The following is a 24756-nucleotide window of genomic DNA, read 5'->3' as shown; positions in this document are numbered from 1 at the left end:
ACTTCCTCTCCTTCTTCAATTCCTGCCTTTCTTCTTCTTCTCCTTACTGTACATTGTGCAATTGATTTATTTTAGTTTTTGTGTTTTAGCACACATTCTTTTATTTTTTAAACTTCAAAGGATTTAAAGACAACATTTGTACTTGTTTTTTTTAAGAACAAAAAAGCGAAACAAAAGAAAACTCTAAAAGTTAAAGCTTAGGACTTAGGCATGTAGTTCAAACTACTTTGTAAAAACATGATCAAATTGAACATTAGATACAAAATTATACCAAAATATAATACAACAAAAGTAACAAGCCAGCAAAAAAAAGCCACTAAAAGTTATTGCAAAAGGGGCCTACTTGTTCACAGGTTCATACATAAAACTAAATATGTCCCACCACTCATTATTCAAAGTGTATTCACTTTTAGAAACAGTGTATTCAAAGATTGTAACAACCAGAGCACATTTAAAATAAAACCTGTCTTCAAATTCATTGAAGAAAAGTACATAGATAGATTTCATTATGTCCCTCGGACGCGTCATCACTAGACATGGGATGTCTTTCCACTGTTATGCTGATGACACACAGCTTTATATCAAAACTGCCCCAAGCCCCACTGCAGCCATGTCATCTCTCAACGCCTGTCTTGGGGAGGTAAAGGCATGGATGAGCAACAACTTTCTCCAGCTTAATAGTAGCAAAACTGAAGCCCTTCTTGTTGGTACTCCACACCAGGTTCAGTCATCCTCCTTGACTCATCTCACCTTCGACAGCCAGGTCATCCCCCTCTCCTCCACAGTCACTAATCTCGGAGTTAGGTTTGACTCTCACCTGAACTTTAATGATCATATAAAACACCTGTGCAAAACCTCTTTTTATCATCTAAGAAACATCTCCAAACTCCGCCCCACTTTAACCCTATCAGATGCAGAGAAGCTTGTCCACGCCTTTATCTCCTCAAGACTGGACTATTGTAATTCACTTTTCTATGGGATCACTGGCAAGAACATCCAGAAGCTGCAATACATCCAAAACAGCGCTGCCAGGATTCTGATGAAGGTCCGGAAATATGAGCACATAACACCAATATTACACTCACTACACTGGCTCCCTGTCTCTTTCCGGATAGACTACAAAGTCCTTATAATCACCCATACGTGCCTTAATGGACATGCACCTCCCTACCTACAAGAATTAATTACTCCCCAAACCTCCACCTGCACCCTCAGGTCTTCAAACAGCTCGCTCCTCCGCGTCCCCAAAACCAAGCTCCGCACCATGGGCGACCGGGCTCGGCAGCGCCACATTTATGGAACAGCCTCCCTGACCACCTAAGGGCAACACAGACACTGGATTCCTTTAAAGCTGGACTTAAAACTTTTTTATTCAGGAAAGCATTTCTGGCCTTGTGTTAAATCTTTTCTGTTATGCTTGTGTTAATATTTAAATTTGTTTTTAATTTTATTGTATTATTATAGCCATTTCTTATATGTAGGCACTCTGAGATTCCTTGGAATGAAAAGTGCGTTAAAAATAAAATGAATTATTATTATTATTATACAATAACTCATACTCTGACAAAAGAGGTATAGGTGACATGTATTGACTTAAGTTAGGCCATGGTGATTCTTCCTCAGGCTGTGATTCGCTGTGTGTGCACTGGGCAATGCCTGCTCCTTTATGCACTACACAAAGGTCAAGTGTATGACGGTGTGACCTGACAAATGCATTGCCTGGGCATTCCTTTAAGGTGATCAAGAAAAAGGGGGCAAGGCTGATCAAAGGGGGTTCAATGGAGAGGCAATGGTAAAATAAAGATACATTATTTTTTTTTTAAGTTTCAGTAGTTGCTACAAGCTACAATTTTCATGTAGTGGCAATAAAGAACTGGCGGAAGTCAGCCTTGTTGGTTGTTCACTATTCCCCAACAATGTCAGTCAGCATGCGCGTTAGTTCTTATCAGTGCTGTTTATGTTGCTGTTGTTTACCTCATTGTGTTCAAACACGAATGATGTAAAGATAAGATATGTGGGCCTGCTCTTGTTATCAGGAAATGCAATTCTGGAGCTGACAAACCTCAAACGTCATTTCATTGTAAAAGTTAGTCTCACTTTCCACACGCATGCACTCCATGGATCGTTTTCCATGCAACGCATTTTTGCTTGGTTTAAGAGCGCCCTCTATCGTTATAGTATCCAACAATATAGAACGGAAAGGAACTGTCTATTTTTAAATCATACATACAGAGTATACCATTCTTGTAGGTTCTGAATATTCAATAAAAATATAATTATCTAAACCATTGCAATAAGAGACAAATATGTCATCAATATACTTTGTAACACATTTTGTTCAAATGTATATCTGACATTGCAGTTACAGGTCATATACTGTAGATATTCCTGTACTGTAGTATTAATGATGGATATATTCCACAGTGAACAGATGACACACTCTTAAAACAGCTGTTAATGACAGGATATGGCAAAAGTTTGGCTTTATTTGGACAGATTGCTTGTTCTTCCTTTGTTAAAGCCATTCTTTCACATACTAAAAAAAGCAAATAGCATTTTATTTTGCATGGGTGCTTTTCATAAATCCATACAGTCGAAGAATTCCTTTTTGGCCTTATTTTTCTTAACTTCAGCTATTTAATAATGGAACATATAGGCCTATATCTGAAATAGGCCAGGCATAGACACAGGGAGACATAAGACTATTTCCTGAGGTATTATCAGGTACCTCCTGGCTACTTATATGGAATTGTAGGATGCATTCTGTACAATATGGAATATACAATTCAGTGGCTCTCAGTAGAAGCTGATACATTTAGGAATGGACGATTTATGAAACCATGGGCCCCTAGGCCTGGACATGTAAAAGCCCCCCCTTTGCGCACGCAAAAATTGTGGGCTCGCAAAACATTACTCTAATTTACAAAATAACTCAATTCACCTGTACCTCAACAGCATTTACAGCACACATACACATTTCCTGACACAGCTAAGGTACACCCAATTAAAGCTAACAGTAAAATAACAAAATATACCTCTTTCAACCACAAAAAAGAGATACAAAACAAAGACTCTGGCTTATGGGCACCCTGAGCTCATGGGCCCGGTAGGCCCGTTCGGTAATCCATCCCTGCATTTGGGCAATGACATCTTGCAGAATGGTACCTTGTCAATGGTATGTTTTGATGTAATGTCTTTTTTGTCTAGCGGGGGCGCAATTGAGTAGGGTTTCTACTTCACGACATTCTCTTGGCAAGATGCTGATCCTGAAAAAAATCCAATAAGACACCATATTTAAACATTGGGTACGTGTAATCTTTTGTTTCTAACTCTTTGAAATGTTTCATGGGCTACTTGACCGGGGCCACTGTATAATCACTAACTGTTGCTGCAGATCCGAAATCATTTTACAGCGATGTCTTCCTAATCAATGGCATCGTGAGGGAAATAGTCCACATCCAAACGGTGTGCTTCTCCCATATGGTGCTTCCTTCTAGAGGATGGAGGCTATTTCGTTCCATATGATAAGGATTAACATTAAAATTGTAATTCATTTAAAAGTGTTTTCTTGGAACGGAAATATATTGTTATTTCTCTTCATTCTTTCTCATTCTCTCACTTTATGCAGCGGTCATTACGCACCACTATGCGGTAGGTAAAATATTACCGTAACAACGTGATGGTGTCATCTGAAATGAGGCTATAGAGGGTGATACACTAAATTGGCACGTAAGCTCCTCAATTTTTTTATTCTTTAAGAAAAAAAGAAAAAACGCTGCATGGTTTAAAAATCGACATGAACGTCAAACCCCAGCCTGGCCTTGCCTGCCATAAAATCACCTGTTCATGATAGGCCAATCCGTGTTTGCATCAGTGCCAAATCCAAAACATCGGTGAAGCATACCAGAGGATTAATCAAACGGAGATGTAGGCCACAGTATTTAACCCATCAACACACGTATTACATAACAACGTTATATAAGGAATAGAGTTAACAACTTATAGGATACACTTGTATTTTTTAAGTAGGCTAGTTTCCACTGTCATTGCATAGTGTCTTTTGCTCACTTCACGATCAGATGTCCTCATGTGCCCCTGAATACACGGTGGAAGTAGAGTACATTCGTCCTTCCTTCCTGAGTGCTTACGTTCCTCCTCCTCTTCCATTCGCGTCGGTGATGTAGCGGAGAGGAAAGCTTATTTGTAAGACCAAGAGGATGAGCAGAACAGTTTGCAGACAGACAGTCCTGACAAGGCATGCCAGCGTTTGAATAAAACAGCTTTTCTGTACGTATAGAGGGTTTTGTTGGAAATAAACGAGTATGCTTTAAGTAGCACACGTTCATTTGTATGATCTAGATTAGCAAGAAGGTTTTGGAAATGGTTTTGCGCACGGTATTTCGTGCGGTTATAATGGGACCGCCTGGCTCCGGGAAAGGCACAGTATCCGACCGCATAACTAAAAGTTTTGGACTAAAGCATATTTCAAGCGGGGACATACTGAGGGCGAACATCGAAGCAAAAACAGGTAAGGCATTAACAGTGCTGACTAATGTTTCCGTTAACCAAATGTCGTCTAAGAACAACACAGTTGCCATGGTTTAGCTACTATAAGTAATTGCAAAAAAAAAAAAAAAAAAATGCAAAATAACTGCAGAAATCTAATTTCGTGATTTAAGAATCGTTACCCTAATGTATTTTCAGAGAATGTGGAAGAACATGATATGGGGTTGGTGCGATGTCGAAATCAATCATGTGCCTGCCAAACTTTTCATAACACCAAGTTTAGTCAAGAAGTCTGAGATTTAGACATTATTTGCTTCTGATTGTGTGCAACCTGCGAGTTTATCATATGACCTTGGTGTTGTTTGCACCTTGCCCTATATGTTAAGGTACAATCAGAAGGTCAGACAGTTTTTATATTTATATTTTTATATATAGCCTATATATCAAAACTGTGTGGCTGAAAAGAGCATTGGGTTCTGAAATCGTAAAATGACCGACTCCTGATGTTCACCTTTAACGTAATGTGCAAATGTAATGACGTTTTGCATTAGGCCTATAACTTCAAAACTTGCGGTTCTGGTCAAGATGAACAATCACGTCATACCCATCCCCCCCTCTGGTATGGTTTTGTTGAATTGAGCATAATACCACAATGTTACTTTCCCACATACCAGGCCAGCTGTTTTCTAAATACATTTTAATCCTGAGGGGTATATGACCTTTGACATTCCTCCCCGCTGCACCGAACGTGTACTACGTGAGAAATGTGCATCGTCGCACTGTGATGCTATGGCAGAGAAGACTGATCTGTATTGGAATTCTGCCGTTGAGTTGGAAGAAATTATTGGTCTTTGAGTTTTAGGCTTATAGCCTATTCTGACTGATTCTGAGAACTTTCTGTTTTCTTGAAAATGGACCCAAGCTCAGAGTTGGCTCCCTTGCGTGAGCTTCACCCTCCTCCCTACATTCAATTCTGCAGGTCTTTGTGACTAGAAATGGATAGTGAACTTTGGAGACCCAAGCAAAAAAGAATTGTGCAAGACCACCTTTTGACTGATATACATTATTCTACATGCAGATTCCTGTGGAGTCTATTATCAGTTACTTGCATGGAATTGTAAGAGATTATAAATGTGTTCATGAGTTTTCCCTTTTTCCTTTTTTAAACAGAACTAACGAACACACGTGAAACCGACCAATAATCACCAGACGCTCTCAATAAGATCAGATATTGACTCCTTCAAGTCCAGGCTCAAAACCTACTTTTATTCCTTAGCATTTGGATCCCCCTGGTTTTAGTTGCTAATTTGTATATTTGCTTTCCGTTAGAGGTGTTTCTGTTCTTTTGATGTGTAAATACAGTAGATGCTATGTTGAGTGTGTTGCTTCTGCTTTTCGATTAGATTTTTTTTTGTGATCTAATTGTTTTGTTTCTGTTTTCTATTTGTTTTGATATTTTATTTGATTGTGATTTCATTGTACAGCACTTTGGTCAGTGTGAGCTGTTTTTAAATGTGCTTCATTAATACATTTGTCTTGAGTTGACTTGACTTGACTTGACCATGAATATAAAAAGGGCTGCCGTTGGGAAAGCTCATATCTGAGAGAACTTTATCCTGGGTCATAAGACAGGCTGTATATTCTCTGGGTCCTGATAAGAAAGTAAAAAAAAAAACACCCTGACCTTCACTGCGTAACACCCAAACCACGCAGCAACAGTGAACCACAGCAGAACATGGAAAAACACTGGGACGTTAAGATACTCCAATTCACTGTAGATTTCACCAGACTCAAGTCTTGCATTGTTTTCACTGGCCTTTTCTTGGAAAATAGAGGTCATGACGTTGCCCTTGGTTCTGGACCAATTTAACTATTTACCACTCATAAAGAAGTTTATACCAAAACAGCCTTGCCTCACAAGTGACTGTTGCACTGCTGCAAATGTACAGTATTTCAATATGACAATACAGTATTTCATCTCACTGAAAGTTGTTATGCATTGGAATTCACTTGATGTGTGTTAATAACAATGTCAATTTCCCTAATGTATCTTTCCATTCCTTGATTTCTGAAACAGAGTTGGGGCTTCTCATGAAGTCCTGCATCGACCAGGGTCAGTTAGTGCCTGACGATGTAATATCCCGTCTCATCCTGTCAAACCTGCGCAACATAGAGCAGAGCAGCTGGCTGCTAGATGGTAAAAACAATCTCCTTCCCCCTTACTACCTTCGCTGTGTGTCCTTTGTCGCATGCATTTATATTTGTGGATCAAGTAGCTATTTGGCACAGGTTAAAATATTAAGCTGTTGCTGTAATGCTGTTGTCATGTTGTCATTGTCACATTGCAACTGAGGTTTTTCAAGATTCCTCCAGTCTCCCATCAGTGTGTTCTTGCATTGCTTGAACAGAAGGGACTTTTGTGTGGTCTGCATTGAGATATCTACTCTAGTGCTGTGCAAAGCTACACTGTTCTTTCACCACAGCTCTGCTCTGGAGTTTAGACAAAAGAGTTCTATAACAGGGGTGCAGCGGAGGGGGAGGTGGATGCACCCGTGGGAAGAACCTCTCTTAGGGGCCTCTCTTACTCTCCCCTGCCAGGCTTCCCTCGGACAGTGTCCCAGGCCGAGGCGCTGGAAAGCGTGTGCAACGTGGACACCGTGATCAACCTGAACGTGCCTTTTGTGACCATCAAAGACCGCCTCACCTCCCGTTGGGTGCATCTCGCGAGCGGTCGCGTCTACAACACCCACTTCAACCCCCCCACAGTCCCGGTAAGTCCCCCGTCAGACCAAACATGCCCCGCATTTACATTTTAATCTCCCACCTCTTATTGGCTTGTGCCATCAGTCAAATTGAGGATCATTAAGAGTTTTGTAATCTCTGCTGAATTGGGATTTGAGACCTGGCACACTTGGGGCAAACATGGCTTTGATCGAGCTCAGGATGAATGTAAAACTGAAATGCACAGGGGTGGGTGGCTTAGAGGCTTGACCTGGCCCATTTAAACTATTGTTTCAAAAGAGAAAAAACGGATTTCCAGACAAAGACACAGAAACAATATGTCTTGTTTTCTTAGTCATCGATCGCATCTGAAGAACATCTCGTACTTGAGTGTCACTTTTAGGTCCCAGCCCATGGTCTCTCTGCTAGTGTGCCGCCAGCTACTATCCTAAGATGAGATCCAGGTGGGTTACGTGGACGGGTTAAGAACACTGGAGCGTTTGTTTGTTTACAGAGGAGATATGAGTGCAGACCTTTGCACTCATCCTTGTCATTAAACCAGAGCAAACAGACATCTTGGCAGCTCCGGGGGGAGATTATTGTTGGAAGGATAAACAGAGCCAGTGCAGAGGGAAGTGGAGCGTGGAAGAAAGCCACTGACATACGGGCTAGACAAGAGGGTATTACCTTCCATTTAATGATTTACCTGTGGTCGGTAATGGGGTGTGAAGTAGTTTGCCAAGTCCAGCCACATGGCCGATGAAGGTCAGCTCAGAGCATTTAAGTAAGGTCATTGCAGGATCCACCTGTGCTGGCGGTGCCCCTATGTGTTTATGTCATCTTAAACAAAGGCTTTATGTTGCCATCTAAACATCACAGAAAGCTGTATGCCCATGAATGCAGTCTGATTGTATGTGTTTTTATAAAATACAGGCGTGATATATACACTCAATGAGAGCATATCTGGGAATATGAGCGGCGGTGTTAAGTCATGCTAGAATGAAGGATATTTGAGGCTTTTAGATACTCTGGGCTGATCACGAAGGTAGAGGGCTAAATGAATTATGTCTAAATCCAAAACCTCAGAAATACTTTCACATACGGCAAAAGATATATTAAAAAACTCAATAACATCGACACCAAAATGTTCCTTATATATGTGTATCTTGTGTATGTCAACTATTTGTTTAGGTTGGTTTACTGTATTTGTATATATATTTTTGGAGGCTTGGAAAATGTTTAAAAAAATGTCCTAAACAGAGACTGCACACAGCTGCAACCCTTTTATCATCCGAGGTACAGCATGATTGTAGTTCCGGCAGTACTTTAAATATTATACATCAAATACTAGACCACTCCCTTAACAGCAGACCTCTTATTCCATGTTAAATACAGGGCATTGATGATGTCACAGGAGAGGCCTTGACCCAGAGAGATGATGACAAACCTGATACCGTCACCAGAAGACTGAAAGGCTATGAGCATCAGACGCAACCTGTTCTAGAGTATTACAGGTAGCCACTTCTGACAATTCATGTGGTTCTTCATATGATTTGATCTTTTTAGTATTATTTCTTAAGGCTTTGCATCGAATGATGGTTGGTTGAATGATATCGAAATTGTACCTGCAAAAACTTGCAAACTTAGATTTGTGAATACAACCCACTGTCTGTAGAAATGTATTGCACAGGGGATATCTCTCTCTGCATTGGCTCTTAATGCTTTTATGGTTACATAATAGGAGAGGTATTTCCTGTGTAAACATGCAAGTCTGCAGGAACTACCAGAGCAGGGGCGTCCCTCTCTTCCTTCAAGAAGCTCATGAAGATCCAACTCTTCAGAGAGCACTTCCCTTCCTAACTGGCACCTTGGCTTAACTTGCACTTAAGCAGTGACAGTCCCGCACTTCTTTTTTCTTTCTATGTCGTTTTCTATTTCTTGAAAAAAAAAAAAAAACAGTATTTATTGTTACACCAGGTCTTATTGCTCTTAGCTTGATTGTTCTCTCCCTTGTACGTCGCTTTGGACAAAAGCGTCTGCTAAATGACTAAATGTAAATGTAAATCAATACTGCACATCAGTAACAGCAGTTGTGTCATGAACTCAGACACAAAAGTCAGTCTTACTGAGAAAAAATTACCCAAAACCTCTTTTTGGTCTCAGGAGTAAAGGCGTGCTGGAGACGTTCTCAGGAACCGAAACCAACAAGATCTGGCCCCACGTCCAGGCTTACCTGGCCAGGAAAATCCCCTCGTCCTCTGGAGGCCAAGCAGCTGCGGGGAAAGCCTAGCCCCAGCTAGACTCCTCTGGTTCAGGCCGCCAGCGAGGGACAGAGAAAACACCGTTATCAAAAAGAAAACGCTGATGGTGACTTTAAGGTGGCATGAGGTCTCTGTAAGTCACACAGGTGACCTTTAATGGGAGTATTATTTATTGCAACATGCCGTTTTGAACATAGGCAATAAAAACCATTGGTTTGGTTCATGCTACAATAAATAATAACTGTTAATGTGGTGTAACTGTTAGTCTACTCAGAGAATGCAGATTCTTTGTACTACATTGTACCTCATTCCTGACTGTTTCATTCTGAATATTAGTGAGTTGAGTGCATTGCCTTCTCTGTGTCTATGTTGAGACTTTCTCTCAGAGTGCACCTTTGAGGTGCAGGTATTGGTAAAGGGTCTGCTAGACAGATAGGCTTTGTATGCTTTGTGTCCTCTTATTACGCAGTCAAATAGTGTGTGGCCTTTTTGCATGAGCACAACACATACTCTCTCTACTTGGAAGCATTCTGGCAGCTTTAGTTTCCCACAAGTCTCTGGAGGAAAGGGTCCAAACCAGAACGGAATCACTGCCTATACAGCCACAGTGCCTGACAGGGACCTTGTACCAGTCCAAACCTTCCTTTACGGAGCCACAGCGCAGCTGAAGATGATTTGGTGAATTTAAAAGTATTAATTATTAAAGGTATTTCATGACCATGGGGTGGGGTGGGGAATTACATATATATTGGACTCGGGAACTCAGACTTAATTGTGTTGTTTTAATATAAAACCAACTTTTACTGTGTTCATGGTAGTATCACGGAGAATCACATTTCTCTTTAAGGTGCAGTATGTAGGGTTTAGGGTGGACTAGTTGCAGGAATGGAGTATTCTTAATTCACTAGTGTGTAATCACCTGTAACTCCAAATCGGTGAGTTTTCTTTATCTTAGAATGAACCCTTTGTATCTAGATAGGGAGTGGGTCCTCTTCTGTGGAGTCCACCATGGTTATACAGAACAGGCACACCAAAACACTGGCACTAGGCCCTTCCACTTTTTCATGGCACCTTACAGCCACCGTAGCTTCTGCTACACATTTGGAAATGGAGAGGTCACCCCTGGATGCCACAAAATTCTACATACTGCACCTTTAATGTAGGAAAATTGTAGCAAAAACTTTGGATTGCCATGCTGCTTACTTGCACACTATGCTAAACAATCCTTTAATGAGTGCAATGATTCTGCCTTAGCATCCATAGCTTCTAGGAGCAGTATATCAAGCTGCACTGCTTTTAGTTGGGTGTGGCACTCTAATTGATAATAATATGGGTGTTATTCGTAGTAAATTGAATTTAAATTGTTTAAACAATGTTTTATTCTTGAAGATTATAGTCTTAGATATGCAACCTTAAGTCAGCATTGCACACAGAATGCCTTGAAATAAGGGTTTTGGTATAAATCACCAGTCTTTAAATGAAGTGAAAGGGTTTTATAGTAAAGAATGTAATACTACAGTTTAGAAGGGATCAAGTTATTCGTACTTAAGGTGAGACGCACATTGAGAAAAGGAAGTCCATGTTTGTTAAATCATTTTTGTGGTCAACTCTTGTATGCTCTTATACCCTGTACAAAAATAGAAGAAAAGTATCATTGTCACAGCGACCGTTCTATTTCAGTGTAAAATGTGACACTCCATCAAGAGAATATCTTTTATTTTAAATAAATACTTATTTGAAAAAATTAAAAATGTATTCTGTCTCCTTGACAACACCGTCAACAAATAGAATATGTCGAACACCATCATCTGGTCCTCTGCTCTTTCATCTTGACCAATGCCTCTTCTTTGATCAATGACGAAACGCCGCCAAACCTTGTTTGTATTAATATTTATTGCAGTAATCCGTCTTCCACAGAAGAGTGTTGAGACATTTAGTGATATTCGGCAATAAAGTCATCTACACCCTGTTAAGCTGTCTAGCATAGGAACAGGCTCTCCCACCGCCGCTGCCATTACTACTAAGAGACGTATGAACACTGCAGAAACTAAGCAGCTGGAGTTGTCTCCAGGTTTCCTCATGTTGTGCAGCAAACACCAAGACGTCACTTCTTAGTTTGATAGCAGCTGACAATGGCACTGATCTGGCCCTGATAGGACCCTGATGGCCACATTGTAGCCAGATCTTTTCCAGAGTGCCCTGCTGTCTGCATTAAGATGTGACCACGCTTCATGCATCGCCAAGCACTTGCAAGGGCTCCTTTGAAATTACCACACTTAATGAAGACATTCTGTTCCGAAGAGGAAACGTAAATCAATCAGGCTACCCTCAATTTCATCCCTGAAAAACAGAGGTTTTCAGTGAGCAGTTTATTGTCTTTGGAAAGACAGGTCTTAATAGTAATGGCAAGTACACTAGCAAAAGCATATTTTTCTTCAAGCAAGTTCACACCATGAGTCCTTAAAAAAATCTAACTGGCTTCATTTATCTGACAGCAGCTTATATAGGATCCTTTGAACAAATCAGGCTTAAAAAAAACAAAAAAAAAACGTAAGACATGAATTGAGATGATTCTCTAGCAGCTCCTTGCCACTTCAACTAACCAAGAAATAAACAACAGCTGGAGAGAGGGAGCTCATGTGTTTGTGTTTCCTCGGTTGAATGAATCAGGATAACTTGTCTTGGGCGAACTGGGACAACCATTAGGCTACAGACAGATTTTTAATGAAACTCCACAGTGTTACGAGTGCTTGGCAGCTGCTCGTGATGCATGACAGCGACAGAGATGGGCCTGCCAACATTCACAACCTCCCCAAGCGGTCCTTCACCAGTGCCTGTGCAGTCCTGCTGAGTCATGCAAGTGGTGACGTTGCATGGGGTGGGGGTGCTGCTACAGCTGTAGTCTCGAGGCCTCACGTGGGGACATGACTCCGCAGCTTCAGCTTGGAGTTAAAAACTGCACGCTGAGCCACCACAGCTGCTGGGCAGTGAAGTATAGCATGCAGTGCTGCCTGACAGTTTTTTCTGCTTTTAAATAAGTCATTTTTTCTTTTATACTTTCCCTCGTAAATAACAAAGCCATGGAGAAAAATGAGCAGTAACACACACACTCGCACACAAAAAAAAGAGAACAAAGAATAACAAAGATAGCAAAGAAAATTAAAAATATCAAGGCATCTCCTTGTAGTACCGACTAAACCTCGCAAAACCTCATCTCCACAGAAGGCCTGCTGCTTTGCACACCGGGCGTCACATCCCACGGGTAATCCACATGACCGTAAGCACAGAAGTGCCTAAAAAAATACCGCTTTCTTGTTCTTTAAAATACTTGCTCTTTTCTTCCAAACAAATATAAAGTGCAGCACACATTCAGGCGCAAATACCAAAGAAAATAGTCTGTGAGGACTGCAGCACTCTTCCTCCTCTTCCGCTTCAAACCCTTCTTCTGTTTTATGTTTTTTTTTTCTCCTATTCGTTTGCATCCTATGAGAAATAAAAGGAGAAGGCGCTGGAGTATGTGTTCAGATCCGATACTACGTCTCCATCATGCGACAGTCTTCTGCTTCTGTGGTGTCCTCTTTGAACAGTCGCTCAGTGCTAGTCCACAGCCCCGCCTCCAGGCAACGCCTCACGTGGTACTCTGCCACCTGGTGACATGTCAAGAAACTGGTCAGAGTGATGTGTGGAGAGAGGCAAGTTGAGTAAGAAGGAAAGGGAAGTGATAATGTGTAAGAAAAATGAGTAGACAGAGAAGATAAAGAAAGAAAGCACTCTTCTTTGTGATTGGAATACTAATTCACATGCAATAAGCCTGACTTGCTGTTTCCTTCCCCATCTACCATCACTGTATGCATACTATATATGTATACATATGTGTACTGTATATATACTGTGTACACACACACACACACACACACACACACACACACACACACACACACACACACACACACACACACACACACACACACACACACACACACACACACACACACACACACACACACGCTTCATCAATCGAGTCAAGAGAGCACAGGCTGTTAAAGGGTGTGATTAAGCTTTACATTGTCATGGGGGGGAGGAAGTATCTGCGCCAAGATTAACTGACTGCTAAAGCAGATTACGGCTGTTATGTAACTGTCTGTTGCCGAGCCACTCGTCCCTCATTGGCCTTCATCCTGGTTTTCCATTACACCCTCTATATTCTGTTAAATGTGGGAGGAAAGAGTCCCCCCCCCCTCTCATACCCAGTCCCCCTTTTGTATAGACTTGGCATGGAACTCTCTTCCTTCGAGTGCAGTGACTTCACCATTTCCTGTTTAAGGAAGCAGACGGGCTCAAGAATTTGCTCTTTTACGACCCCAGTCAGGGTTTACTGAAGGTTACATTTCAACTTCAGGATACTAAAAGAATTTTGATGGTATGGTTAATCTGTGGAAGCTGGAAGGCCTGACCTGTGGGTTCATTGTGCTGAGGACGTTCTGTAGGATCTGCATGTCCTGAAGCTGTAGTCCTGCCTTCAGCTCCTGACACGGGACAACACACAACACACAACAAAGCAACATAAGATAAAGGGGATATATGTAAGCTTGACTACTTGCCAGCTGGCAACATCAATTATTTCATACTCCCCACCGCAGGCAGATTGGGGGCAGTGTATTACTAGGTTTGTACACCCCTACCTCTCCCTTCACCGGAGGCTGAAGGTGGTGAAGGCTCAAGGCCATCAACATCAGCTGATATTTATGTTACATTAACTTCGAGGACAGCCAACTCCTGTAGGTAGCTTCATTTAGGCAATTGAGCTTTAGAGTTAGTTGATAGGCTAACCATTCGTGTTAACCGAAGGTGTTGCTACTGAGCTACCGGTTAACACCAACAACATAATAGCCATGCATACTTGGGTCCATTAGTAAATTCAGGGTAAAAATGGGTTGAGGCTCTGTAGTTGAAAAATGGAGTGTTTGATTCCTCCACAAATGAATAAACACTTTAACGCTCATTAGCCTCTGATATGGGATTTTGACGAGTAAAAGCACCCTTCCTGACAGTGTGGGCACGTGCTTTGCTGTTTTTTTACAGTGACTCACTGGAGCCCCTTGAGGTACAAAGGGTTGTTATAACAGTGGATGGGATCAGGATAGGACAAAAATTCACATATAGCACCTTTAATACCCTTCTTGAACAATGATCCCAAACCACTGCGTAATAACTTATATAACTTAACAACAAAGTATGTGTCCACTGTACCTTAACTCGTCTGACTCTCCAAGTCAGAAGACCATGCCCAATGGCCTGTGTTTTGGGTAAACAAGCCAAATCAGATGACACATCCTTTGTGAAAATGGTCTCTATTGCACAGACCAAATTAATTTCATTACTCTCTCACTCTCGCTCTCTCTCTCTCTGTACATGTACACATAAGTGTGAGTGTGTGTGCATACCTGTGTGTGTGTGCAAGTATATGTATTTTAAGCTCATTGAAGTGAACATTTAATCCATTAAAAGTACAGCCAACATACCACAGACAGAACCCTATATCAGAACTTTCCAAGAACACCACAGACAGAACCCCATGTAAGAACTCTCCAGGAAATCCTACCGGAGGCAAAGACTCGAGAACCTCTTTGGGATCCAAGCGACAGCGGGGGGAGGGGGGCTGCTTTTCACTGGCTTTGGGAGTCTCCAGTTTGGACGTCATGGTGTACTCTTTTACTCTCCGCTTGAAGGCCTCTAGCTCAGTTTGGAAGACATCCAAATAACCCTCCTGTCCTGCCTTTAACAGGAAGAAAGAAACAGTGCAACCTGTCAAAACCAGGTGTGTGTGGTTTACGACACCTTGATAAATCTAGGGTTGTCTACAAACAAACCTTTGGAATTAAATGTCCTTGGCTAAAAATAAATCCCGAAAGAAACCAGTCAGATGGGGAATATCACTCTTTTTTCGTGACGGTGAGGGGGTAGTTAGGTCAGGCTTTTACCAACACACACATGGTCACAGTTGGTCTGATTAACTATTTTTAGATGATGATTTCCTTTCATAACGGCCCATCATCTGTCAACGCTCAGGGCTACTGGACTTATAATTAGGTTTACAATGAAATGGGAGTTTTGCCCCAGATGAAAAGAATTTACTAGTGTGATGCCTCAAATAAACTTGCGCAAATGAGCTGAATTTTTCATTTTTATATATAGAGTTATCACAAAATGATTTAGCAAGCAGAATGCCATGTGTGCGTGCCTCAGACCTCATCCATCGACATGGTTAACCTTATCAAAGGGTGTGGATCGGTCTGTCTGACCCTTGAATCTGTCTGCCCTGGGACCATTGCTTTTACACTGTGTGTATACGAAGAGACCTGACCCAAAGGTAATTTTTAATTTCCATTTTGATGGTGCTGTGCTTGGCATAAGTTTCAACAAGAACGCACGGTGCCAGTTTGCAGAGACATAATAGTGCTAATAAGTATTGAGGAACTGCCAAATGGCAGCCAACTAGCCACACCTCAAAAGAGTTGGAAACAGGGCATTCCATCTCATCTCTCCAGTGCGGATTAATTTAGTCTGTGTCTTTGGACTGCACTTTGTAACCCTCTACAGTTATTTTGTGAAAAATAATAATATATATATATATATACAGCCGCGGAAAAAATTAAGAGACCACTTCAAAATTATCAGTTTTTCTGGTTTTACTATTTATTGGTATGAGTTAAAGTAAAAGGAACATTTTAGTATTATTCTATAAACTACTGACAACATTTCTACCAATTTTCAAATAAAAATATTGTCATTTAGAGCATTTATTTGCAGAAAAATGACAATTGGTCAAAATAGCAAAAAATGCAGTGTCTTCTCTCGAATAATGCAAAGAAAACAAGTTCATATTCATTTTTAAACTACACAATACTAATGCTTTAACTTAGGAAGAGTTCAGAAATCAATATTTGGTGGAATAACCTTGATTTAAAATCACAGCTTTTATGTGTTTTGGCATGCTCTCCACCAGTCTTTCACATTGCCGTTGGGTTACTTTATGCTACTCCTGGTGCAAAAATTCAAGCAGCTCGGCTTCCTTTCATGGCTTGTTACCATCCATCTTCGTCTTGATCACATTTCAGAGGTTTTTAATGGGATTCAGGTCTTGGAATTGGGCTGGCAATGACAGGGTCCTGATCTGGTGGTCCTTCATCCACACCTTTACTGGCCTGGCTGTGTGGCATGGAGCATTGCCCTGCTGGAAAACCACTCCTCAGAGTTGGGGAACATTGTCAGAGCAAAAGGAAGCAAGTTTTTCTTCCAGTGTCAAAACCCATGACAATGCAACCTCCTACGAGGAATCCCTAGAGGCTGCCACCGCTCTCCTCAACCATCTTGACAACCGACGCAGAGAGAAATGGATAGAAGAAACTGAAGATATCAACTTCACACACTCCAGCAGACAAGCGTGGAGCAAACTGAACAGGCTAATTGGAAATGTCAAACCTTTCACCTCACAAGCTCCAGTTAAGGCCAATGACATAGCTAACAACCTGATAAATAATGGGAAGTTCAACACACCAAACAAGGAATTTACCTTCAAGATCAATAGACACTTGAAAGAAGCATGGAACGCACCATCAGCTGACCAAGATCTGTGCTCTGACTTTTCCATGGCTGAGGTCAAAGCAGCCATTGCCACACTCAAACAAAACAAAGCTCCAGGACCAGACTCCCTACACCCAGAATTCTTCCAACACCTCCCAGAATTGACCCTACTATGGCTGAAGAACTTTTTCAATAGTTGTCTCAGGACAGTGAAGATCCCAAAGATCTGGCGCACCGCCAAAATAGTTGCCATACTCAAACCAAACAAACCTGCTGATGATCCAAAAAGCTACCGACCAATTAGCCTACTCTGCATCAGCTTCAAACTCCTTGAAAGACTTATCCTCAACCGCATCTATGACACCGTTGATGAGAACCTCCCTAAGGAACAAGCCGGTTTCAGAAAAGGCTACTCTACCACTGACCAAGTTGCCCGACTTACTGAGGATATCACAACTGCATTTCAATGCAAAGAAAAGGCTGGTGCAGTATTTGTAGACCTGAGTGCTGCATATGACACCATATGGCATCGTGGCCTTGCCCTGAAGCTGCTACAAACAATACCAAGCAAACACATGGTAAAACGTATCATGCAGATGTTGACAAACAGAAGCTTCACACTGCACATCGACCATCAAAAAAACAAAAAGAAAATGCTTAAGAATGGCGTGTCCCAGGGATCTGTTCTAGCTCCAATCTGCTTCAACATCTATACCTCTGATCTACCAAAAAACAAGCAGCAAAAAACACACCTATGCAGACTACATCGCACTCCTAACTACCGGAACTTCCTTTTAGCTCACTGAATGACACCTTAACTGATGATCTTACTAATCTGAACAAATACTTTATCAACTGGCGACTGAAAATGAATGAAACCAAAACGGTCAGCAGGACCTTCCATCTTGCCAACCGACTAGCCAACACGCAACTAGAAGTCAAATGTGCAGGAAACATCATCCCATTTGAAAAGTCACCAAAATACTTGGGTGTTACTCTGGATAGAAGCCTCACCTATAAACAACACCTCCAGCAAGTCAGAGCCAAGGTGGAAGCAAGAAACTGCCTCATTCACCGTCTCTGCGGAACCTCGTGGGGAGCAAGTTTCCCTGTACTCCGGACTGCTACCCTAGCACTGGCCTACTCAACAGCAGAATACTGTGCACCTATTTGGTGCAAATCCACTCACACCTCCAAGCTTGACACAGCACTCAACCACAGCATGCGGATAGTTTCAGGATACATAAAATCTACACCAACCTCATACTTACCAATCCTCAGCGGAATCCCACCACCAGCAATCTGTCGTGAAGCAGCCTGCCTTAACCTTGCACAGAGAGCTCAACGCAGAGCCAGTCACCTACTCCACCACGCCTACCGTCGAGGGAACCAATCTCTGCAAGACTTCGGGGCCTGCTGCATGAGGCAAATGGCCAGCCACCTGGGTCCTGGACCATCACACAATGGACCAAACAGTGGGGCCCAGCCAACACCAAGCTACATGGCTACATCAAAACACCGTCCACAAGGCCTGCAGGACATAACAGATGGCGGACAGGACATGGACGCTTCAGAGCCAACATGCACAGGATGATGTGATGCCCCTGACTGCTTTGTGGCTCCACAGGGGCAAACAGCTGATCACATCATAAATGACTGCACCAAGTACCAGTGCCCTGGTCTCCAGGCACTGTCTACCCTGAAAACACCAAAGCACTGGCATGGCTAGAGGACACAAGCTTAGTCATTTAACATTATTGAGATGTATTTTGTGACATACGAATATATATAACGTAAAAGACCATAAGGATTGAACCAAAGCGGACTGAAGTCGTCTGATGGTTAGACGGAGACCTGGAGAAGCCTACAAGCCACAGAGTCTTGCACCTACTGTGAAATTTGGTGGAGGATCGGTGATGATCTGGGGGTGCTTCAGCAAGGCTGGACTCGGGCAGATTTGTCTTTGTGAAGGACACGTGAATCAAGCGAGGTACAAAGTTTTCCTGGAAGAAACCTTGCTTCCTTTTGCTTTGACAATGTTCCCCAACTCTGAGGAGTCTTTTTTCCAGCAGACAATGCTCCATGCCACACAGCCAGGTCAGTAAAGCTGTGGATGAAGGACCATCGGATAAGGACCTTGTCATGGCTAGCCCAATCTCCAGACCTCAATCCCATTGAAAAGCAGTGGAATGTGATCGAGAGGAAGATGGAAGGTCACAAGCCATCAAACAAAGCCGAGCTGCTTACATTTTTGCGCCAGGAGTAGTATAAAGTCACTCAACGGCAATGAAAAGACTGGTGGAGAGCATGCCAAGACACATGAAAGCTGTGATTGTGAATCAAGGTTATTCCACCAAATATTGATTTCTGAACTCTTCCGAAGTTAAAACATTAGTATTAACATTAAACATGAGCTTGTTTTCTTTGCATTATTTGAGATCTGGAAACACTGCATCTTTTTTTATATTTTGACCAATTGTCATTTTTCTGCAAATAAATGCTCTAAATTACAATATTTGTATTTGAAATTCGGTAGAAATGATGTCAGTAGTTTATAGAATGAAACCAAAATGTACATTTTACTCAAACACATACCAATAAATAGTAAAACCAGAAAAACTGATACATTTGAAGTGGTCTCTTATTTTTTTCTGCGGCTGTCTTTATAGAAGGCAGAGTCATTTTAAGGAATGTCTGGGTTTTCACTCCATTGAAACAATAATTAACTGTGCCTGCAGTAAAGGACATTAATTACTGCATTCTTTGTTAGAAGTTACTCTATCTGGCTTTGTGCTTGCATTGTCTTTTTAATTACTTTCTTCAGGCATAATTCAAACTACAGTACTCCCCATCACCAGTTTCTTTTTTAAACCATTTTTTTTCCTGATTCTATATTCTTTGGTGGTATTTTTACTGTTTGAAGGAATGTCTCGACTGTTTTTACTAGTAAAACAGTGTTTTTTATTATGGAGTACAATAATATTTAAACTCAACCTATGTTTACTAATTTCTAACTTTTAATGTTATATAAATTCATGTCAGCTCACACAATGTATTAGGACTCTGTGATAAAACTGTGAGAGTTTTAAACTAAGGGAGATCTCTGCTGGCTAATAAAGATCAAATAATACCATGGAGCGATGACTTACTTTGGCTTTCTGGAAGAACTGCCGGAAACAGCCCCTGGGGTCCTGCTGGGAGGTGCTGGCCATCTCCAAAATAAACTGCATAGCAACGGCCTGATGGGCCACCTGCTCCATCAGCGCCTCCTTCTGTCGTAGGCCACAAACATAAAGTCATTATTTTCATATACCAAGGACAAGATCACATAGATGACATGATAAGTGCTGGAATCGCACAGCTTGAAAACAGCCTGGCCAAAAGAGAACAGAAAGTCTCTGGCCAACAGAGCAACCATGAAGACATAGTGAAGAGAGTCAAAAAGAGTCGGAGGTCAGACTGGACAGCCTCGTTAAGCTTTCAAACATCTAATTAAAGGAGCAAGCTTACTGTAAGCCAATACGAAAAAACATGATTTCAAGGACGGGATTGCATTGAATCTTACTGGACTCACTGTACAGGTAATGCAGCTAAAACACAAGGAGGACTATTTTGACAACAATGGCTTCAAATGCTCTTCAAATGGTAGAGCTTATCCATTGCCCCACAAATGTCAAATTTTCCTACAGACTACAAGCATTGAGAAAACAGACTACTCAACTCAACAAATTCATGCAAAGGGTAATTATGGTACGCATCTACTCATTAACACAAAAGGCGAGTTGCTCATGTCTAAAGGGCTCAATATTCTTCTGCAACTCCGTTTCTCCATGGTCATGCAGTTGTCTCGACGGATTCAATTTCATTTATGGTTCTCCGACGGTTGTGGGTGTTGCAAAGCAATTTAAGCAATTCAATTTAAAAAAAAAAAATGATTGCGGCGGACCAAACTCCTTAGCTGGTTGTATTTGTACATAAAAGTTGTTTGTTTGACTTTTTTTTGCTTAGGGATTAGGGATTTGCAAGGTGTCTGAGCCAGCTATCTAATGTTGGCTTACTACTCCCCACAAGGCAAACAGTGATGTATTGACGGATTGACGGAGACGGATAGTTAAAAAAAATTGGGAGGTGCACGTCAGGCTATGGAGAGGTGCTGGAGGAGGGTTTGCCATGACGGGGAGGGCTCTCTGTGTCTCCGGAAACGGACGAGGTTGTAGTCATTCCTGTTATGTACTTAACTGACCTCCTCTGCTTGCAGTCGGAAGCACCACAGGATCAGGTAGTTGGCAGTCGCTTCACAAATCAGGTGGGGATGCTCAGAGAGGAAACGCTGACTGTCATCCCATCTCCTCAACATGCCTACACACACACACACACACACACACACACACACACACACACACACACACACACACACACACACACACACACACACACACACACACACACACACACACACACACACACACACACACACACACACACACACACACACACACACAATACAATTTTTGCTGCATACATTTTATAGCTGCACTTATTTCTCCAACATTTTTCTTTATTGTCAACTTCTATGGAAGTGCAGACTGGAGCATTTCTGAGATGATAACTGAGCTATAATTAAATTAGATCTGTCTAAACAACTCACCAAAATGTTTCATTATTGGTTCGTGCTTCTGAACAAATGTTTTGCTCTTGTCTTGATCCATGTAGCTGATGCTGCTTTGCACATTAATGATACTCTGAAGCACATGAAGAACACAATCCTATTATAGGATATGCACAACATATATCTTCACAGCTTCTATACACATTAAACATTCTAATAAAAGAATGCATTCATCAACAATGTGAGATTGTAAATTTCCATGGACCTAGATATTCTTTAGAATGGTCATTCGACAACATTCTAAACGCAACACTGTGAGGGTACCTGCTGAAGGGTTACATAGGAAAACTGAAGACAGGCATGTCAGCACAACAGGTGTCATTTCTGCTAGTTTGTACATCAAAAATAAACATACGATGGGAAACACTTATTTCTATTTCAATTCAAGATATGTGTCCAGAATGCATGTCACATCTCTCCCCAGCAGAATAAAATTACTTGTTCACAAACACCATGCTTTAAACGATTGATTCGGTGACCTTGTCAAAAACGTCTCGGCTGGCGTTGGAACACAGCTCAGGGCTCCGACTTGGGTCCCCGCTTCCCAGCATGCTCTCCTTCAGACGCCACTCCTGCTCGATCTGTGACAGCTCGGCGGAGGAGGCGACGGTGCGGGCGCGCTCCTGCTCGGCTGACTCCGAGCCATGGAGCTCCAGGCCACACAGCTGATCCTGCGCCTCCACCAGCTGCCAGCTGGACACGATAGAGGCCTTCACACACCGCTGCTGCCTCTGGCACAGCGAAGCCATGCTCTCGGCACTGGCCTGGAGGGAGACAAGGACGGGGAGGGGAGGATGCACACAGACAAGCAAATGAATACACTTGTGCACACAAAGACAACCAAATGAATACATTTGTGCACACACACAAATCCATACAAATTAGCACGTATGTGCATATACAGACAAATACACAGATATTAATATGTGTTGGGGTAAAAATATACTCTGACCCCAAGATAAATCCAAATTAAGCCACATGCCCTGGGGTGGGGGTAGGCAGTATGAGTTTCAGTGAGGTAAGGGGCTAAATCTTGAAGCATCAGTGTCATAACTTCCGGACAAGCATGGACTACTTTTTTCCAATATCTTTTCCTTTCCTATTACAACAAAACAGACAGCTTTTAACTAGTTATCTCTCACACACAGGCTATAGAGAGATGCACACTACCTGGGCCTAAGTATACCCTCGGCTCATAACCCTTGACCATAGTGATAATACATATAGTACTTGATATCGTATTTTGCACTGGATGGTCACAATTATATAACAAAATGGTTTATTTCGACAAAAGAGAACTATTATAGCACTGTGGGCGTGGGGCATGGAAAATATATGGCCACATTTGCGTGATGCTGGCTTTTAATGCGGTTTACAGAATGGGCCAAGAATACCCTCTCGTCGTCTGCCATCCAAAAAGTCCAGCTGGCGGAACATAACTGTAAGCTCACAAAAATACTGTGATGTCGCAGCTAACTATGAAGAATGACCTCATGTACAGCATGCAACTACAACAGCTTCATACACTGAAAACTATTTTGTTGTAGCAACTGGGCTTAATGGAAAAGCCCGAGTCACTTTTCATCTAACACATACATTTTGCTATGAAGAGGTGTGGTTCGTAAAATGCTGCGGTGCTAAAGGTACAGCACTTTTTTACTTTACCTGACGAGGACAGCTTTCTCACGGCACACAAAGGAAACACCGTATTGTGCTTTACAAACTGATCAAACTTTAAATGTGATAACTTAAGGGTGAAGGTATTTTGCCTGCAGTAACCTGGGAACAAAGTACTTGCCAACGCTATTGCTGCGTAGCAAATACTTCACCACCTAGAATAGCGAGTCAACACAGGACAGCAACTAACGGACAGCTTCATCTGAAAATATGTTTTTAGTTGCTACCGGAGCATATGTGATATCTCACTAGTTAAGGCTCCAAAAGCTGGCAGGGTAAAACGTTCAGGGGTAACGTTTTTCGTACTCCCAACAATAAAATGCTGCAATCCATGTTCCAGCTATTTGTCATGCTATCTCATGTAGCTAGCGAACTGTGGGGTTTGTCCAACTTGACAGGCTAGCTACTGTTAGCATAAGTGCCACCTGCCTATGATTCACAATACCATAGCCTAAGTGTTATTATTTTAACGTTAAGCGTTAATGTTTGAGCTATATATCAGCAGACTGTATTAGTTTGCAAAGTGAAGAAGTTTACCCCAAGCAGTAGCTGTGAAGTCGAAAGATGTTGAAACTCATTCGAACCGCTGCTGCAGTTTTCGCCCACAGGAAGCCTTATGTTGGACGCTCCACTCCCCTGCCACTCCATCGTCTGAAGCTAGGCCTATATCACAGAATAACGTTAAAAAATATTCTCCCACATAGGCCAAGCACTCTGCTAGGCATGCAGGCCTTTTAAAATGTCCATTTTCGGTTTGAAAACATCAGCACTGCTCCACGATGACAACTTCCATGGCTACTGACTCACAAACCACGTGGGTTCTAACTTTGGTCATGTGACTCACCAGTTTGGATCGCGTTGTCACTCTTTCAATGTCTATGGTTGTCACCCTCTTTTACTGTCTATGGTTGCCACAGTGGACCATAGCAGAAGACTGACCCATATTTGATGGAAGATTTTTATTTCAATTCGGCCTTTCGGCCCAGGTTTTCCCACATAAACATGTTCTTAAACACTTCAGGATGTAATTTGAATACAACACATACATGTGTAACTTGCTTGTTGGTCAACAGAGGCCTAGAAGCTTATTACAAAAGTTTAAAGTGGTCAAGAAAAACATCAGCAGTGTGTGAACGACAGACAATCAGAAAAAAAAACTAAATTCTCTAACCTATGTCTGTTATAAGGGCCAGCCCGAAATCAGAGGAAAGGTTAATTCAACTCCATTGCAAGGGGACTCTCTTTCAATGTGAAAATTAATATGGTAAGGGAGTTCAACATAAATATCATCTTAGGTTACTGTATCATTTAGATATGTATTTGCCACGTTACTCATAG

General features: G+C 41.8%; 2 protein-coding genes across 3 annotated transcripts; one reads left to right on the top strand and one right to left on the bottom strand.

Moving 5' to 3' along the window:
* Positions 1 to 4221: 4221 nt before the first annotated feature.
* On the top strand, positions 4222 to 11238 carry ak3 (adenylate kinase 3). Its single transcript, XM_080848090.1, has 5 exons — positions 4222 to 4528; positions 6584 to 6703; positions 7105 to 7277; positions 8623 to 8741; positions 9391 to 11238. Exons 1-5 carry the CDS (start codon positions 4381 to 4383, stop codon positions 9515 to 9517), a joined length of 687 nt encoding a protein of 228 aa, XP_080704216.1. The 5' UTR covers positions 4222 to 4380; the 3' UTR covers positions 9518 to 11238.
* A 153-nt stretch (positions 11239 to 11391) lies between these two features.
* cdc37l1 (cell division cycle 37-like 1) lies at positions 11392 to 24203 on the bottom strand. 2 transcript variants are annotated; one of them, XM_080846921.1, is made up of 8 exons: positions 23956 to 24203; positions 22221 to 22505; positions 21721 to 21814; positions 21316 to 21431; positions 20222 to 20344; positions 15091 to 15264; positions 13943 to 14014; positions 11392 to 13135 (listed from the first exon to the last, which is right to left on the bottom strand). In XM_080846921.1, the coding sequence occupies exons 1-8, from the start codon at positions 24064 to 24066 to the stop codon at positions 13022 to 13024; spliced, it is 1089 nt and encodes a 362-aa protein (XP_080703047.1). In that variant the 5' UTR covers positions 24067 to 24203; the 3' UTR covers positions 11392 to 13021. The 2 variants fall into 2 exon arrangements, 1 of the variants encoding a protein (XP_080703047.1); XR_013968813.1 differs by having other exon boundaries at positions 13086 to 13135; positions 15011 to 15264.
* Between the last annotated feature and the right edge of the window lie 553 nt (positions 24204 to 24756).

The sequence above is a fragment of the Sprattus sprattus genome (assembly GCF_963457725.1).
Source record: "Sprattus sprattus genome assembly, chromosome: 11".
Lineage (NCBI taxonomy): Eukaryota > Metazoa > Chordata > Actinopteri > Clupeiformes > Clupeidae > Sprattus > Sprattus sprattus.
The sequence above is the reverse complement of the archived record's forward strand: the minus strand, read 5'-3'. Positions and strand labels throughout refer to the sequence as shown.